This window comes from Thalia democratica, chromosome 7 (assembly GCF_965202585.1).
Source record: "Thalia democratica chromosome 7, ktThaDemo2.hap1.1, whole genome shotgun sequence".
Classification (NCBI taxonomy): Eukaryota; Metazoa; Chordata; class Thaliacea; order Salpida; family Salpidae; genus Thalia; species Thalia democratica.
The window spans coordinates 52278024-52281147 of NC_139171.1; the positions used below are offsets into that span (position 1 = coordinate 52278024).

A 3124-nucleotide genomic window follows, 5' to 3' on the forward strand; every position below is an offset into this window, starting at 1 on the left:
GTACTCAAGAGAAAAACTACTTTGTAAAATCGTGGGGGGCGATTATTTTTCAAATTTCTGAAAAGGGGGCGATTTAGTAAATGAATTTGGGAAACCCTGCTATAGTCACTAGTATTAGTTTCAAAACTGTTTTTGTTCAATCAACTTGGGTTATAATTGAAAAAAATATTGTTTATTTGTAAAATTATACTCAACACAACTTTTTAAATTAAAAATTTTAAACAATGTATATTTCATGAAAGGGTTTAAATAACAAATATATAATATTATAAATACTCTGATTAAGTTATGTTATATTTTAGATATAAGTAATGCTCACTGCAAGTGTATTTACAATTTTATGTCTACAATTTTGTCAAGCCCAGTATGGATTCTTAACTTTGAGTGACACAAAAAACACAACGTCTTTGAAAGTGTGTGCTACTTACAACAGCAACTTCAAGACAGTTAACCAAAATGTCTCGTACAACTATCAGGACCTTTACCCTGATTACGGCTGCGCCAACTTGTCACATTCTCAGAACTTCCACAACCAGTTTGTGGTCATACAGAGGGGAGCTTGCACTTTTGCTGAGAAGGCGTTGAACTTTCAGAGGAGAAACGCGTCTGGAGTTATCATTGTCTCCAACACAAGCTTAGTGATACCTTCAGCAACTAGCCAGGAATACAACAACACCAATGTTTATGTCACCCTAATATCAGGTGAGTCTTACAAAAAGATCACAAACTTTTCTGAGAACCTCACCTCACCTGTTGTCAGGTTGCATGGCCAGAAAAAGCTTCCTTATGACTGGAGCAACGCTATTTTACTGATGATTGCAGTGGTTGTGCTTGCAATAGGCTCATGGTGGCACAAAAAATCTTTTGAGTCCAGAATGGCTAGAAGAAAGAAGCACAAGTCTAAAAAGTCCAATGACCAGGACCTTGACATCAAGGTGAAGCACACTGTTTTCTATGTGGTCATCAGTTCCGTTTTGATGCTTCTCCTCTACAACTTCTACTACTACCTTGTCTACGTCACCCAAGTATTCTTTGTCATTGGCTCTGGCGCTTCTCTTTTCAGCGTTTTAAAGGCGGTGGCAAGGAAACTTTTAAAGATGGCAGGCCACCAACCCAAGCTGTCAATATCAAAGGACCATGTCTCAATACTTTCAGTCTTCCTTTTAGTGATTTCCTTCAGCGTGTCAATCACGTGGATGGTGTTCAGGCACTCCTGGTTCAGCTGGATCCTCATGGATATCTTGGGAGCCGCCTTCTGCATGTTTGGTATCAGATCCATTGCACTCCCAAACCTGACCATATCATCCTCTTTATTGTCCCTCTTCTTCTTCTACGACATCTTCTATGTCTTCATCACTCCCTACATAACGCCCAGCGGTCAGTCAATCATGGTGAGCGTGGCCACAGGAGGCGGTAGCGGGTCAACAGAGAGGCTACCAGGGCTGTTTGAGCTGCCAAAGTTCAATGTGCCGGAATGCTATGAGCTGAGCAACAGCTTGCTGGGATTTGGTGATGTTCTGTTACCAGGTTTGTTTTAGTTTTTCTTGCAGGAGCATTATTTAGAAAAACAAAGTTGCCAAAAATCTTGAAAACCTGGAAAAACCTGGAATTTGACAATTTAGGCTAAAAAACCTTTAATTTTAAACTATTTATATATGTTAAGCAGAAAAACTTTTATTTGACATAAAAAATTCTACCAATAGATAAATTTTTTTGTGATTACCAAGCATTTTTTTATTAAAAAAACAAACTTGAAGTAGCTTTACAGCATCTTTTCAATGTTTTTATACTATTTAACACAGTTTTTTACCTTAAACTTAACTTTAAACTAAAAATAGACCTAAAAATGTGTACTTTTATAAACCTGGAGAAAATTTGCCAAAAACATTTGGCTACCCTGAAAATATTGATATAAAAGAAATTGAACTACTAAAATTTAGTTTCATTTTATAAAAAAAAAAATTTGTTTGTAATAGTTTTAAATAATTTGTTTTGATACCAGGTCTGGTTCTGTTATATAACAAATTCAATAAGTGTTTTTTTAAACAGTCAATAAGAAAGTAACCAAACTATAATTGTTTATATTTTGTTTTAAAAAGAGTTAAATTTTAGTTTGTGTGAACTTATGTACCATTTGCAAAAGTCAAACATTCCATCACAGGTTTACATGTGGCGTTGTGCGCGGCGTGGGACAGCAAAGTGAGCAGGCAGCAAGAGAAACCGACCAACATCTATTACATCACAGCCGTCATCGCCTACATATCCGGCCTCTTCTTCACTGCCATCGCCCTCACGCTGATGGAGATGGGGCAACCCGCCTTGCTGTACATTGTCCCCTTGTTGCTACTGACGACCGGGGTGGCGGCGTACTTGAGGGGTGAGCTGAAGCCCATGCTGAGGGGGAAGTTCAGTCACGGGGTGGAGAGTGAGAACGTGGGTGATGACGTCATAGATGACGTCACTGACGAGGCGGTGAATGATAACCAGCTGGACAGAGCAGGATCCGCTGAGCCTCTGACGTAAATCAAATCGCTACTTTGCTGAACCTCTCACATTAGTTTCTGCTGTTAAAAGTACTCGGTTGAAAGTTAGTTTTTGTTGTTTATGTAAATTTTAAGAGCCAAGTTATAAATATCTTATTAAAAGTTGTTATAATGTTTAAGAGTTTTTCCAAATTAATTGAATATTTTTATACCAAAAAGGTTTTTTTTTGAGGTAATATAAATTGCTACACCTGTTTATTTATTTATTTTTCGGCTTAAGCAATTTTTTTTGTTAGTTGTGGTATTTAGGAAGCATACATTGAAATTTAAGGAATGCATATTAAACTTTTTCAATATTATTTATGTACTAAACAACTGCCATATATTCAGCTTTTTTGATTTGTTACACCTATGGTTTTGACATTAAAATTTTTTAGTTATACTTTCAAAATCTTATATAAAAAACAAAAGTTTCTGTTTGTGCAAATGTTTTGTTTATTTTTAAAATGCTCACTTTTTTAGTATATGACTCACTTTTTTGAATATAGCAAATATAATAGATATTAATGTGTATAGTTCGTATATAACGAATTGAATTTAAGTTTACATTTTGTATGTTTAAAACGTAAAAGTTAATGTTC

General features: G+C 35.7%; 1 protein-coding gene across 1 annotated transcript; it reads left to right on the top strand.

Moving 5' to 3' along the window:
* The first annotated feature begins 306 nt into the window (after positions 1-306).
* On the top strand, positions 307-2856 carry LOC145840629 (signal peptide peptidase-like 2B). Its single transcript, XM_082947946.1, has 2 exons — positions 307-1527; positions 2162-2856. Exons 1-2 carry the CDS (start codon positions 312-314, stop codon positions 2521-2523), a joined length of 1578 nt encoding a protein of 525 aa, XP_082804072.1. The 5' UTR covers positions 307-311; the 3' UTR covers positions 2524-2856.
* Positions 2857-3124: the final 268 nt, after the last annotated feature.

Bases quoted from the DNA above. Each gene is read 5' to 3' on its own strand.
- LOC145840629 (XM_082947946.1), top strand. From the start codon at position 312: ATGCTCACTGCAAGTGTATTTACAATTTTATGTCTACAATTTTGTCAA. The intron at 1,528-2,161 runs GTTTGTTTTAGT...ATTCCATCACAG, and splicing joins TGGTGATGTTCTGTTACCAG to GTTTACATGTGGCGTTGTGC.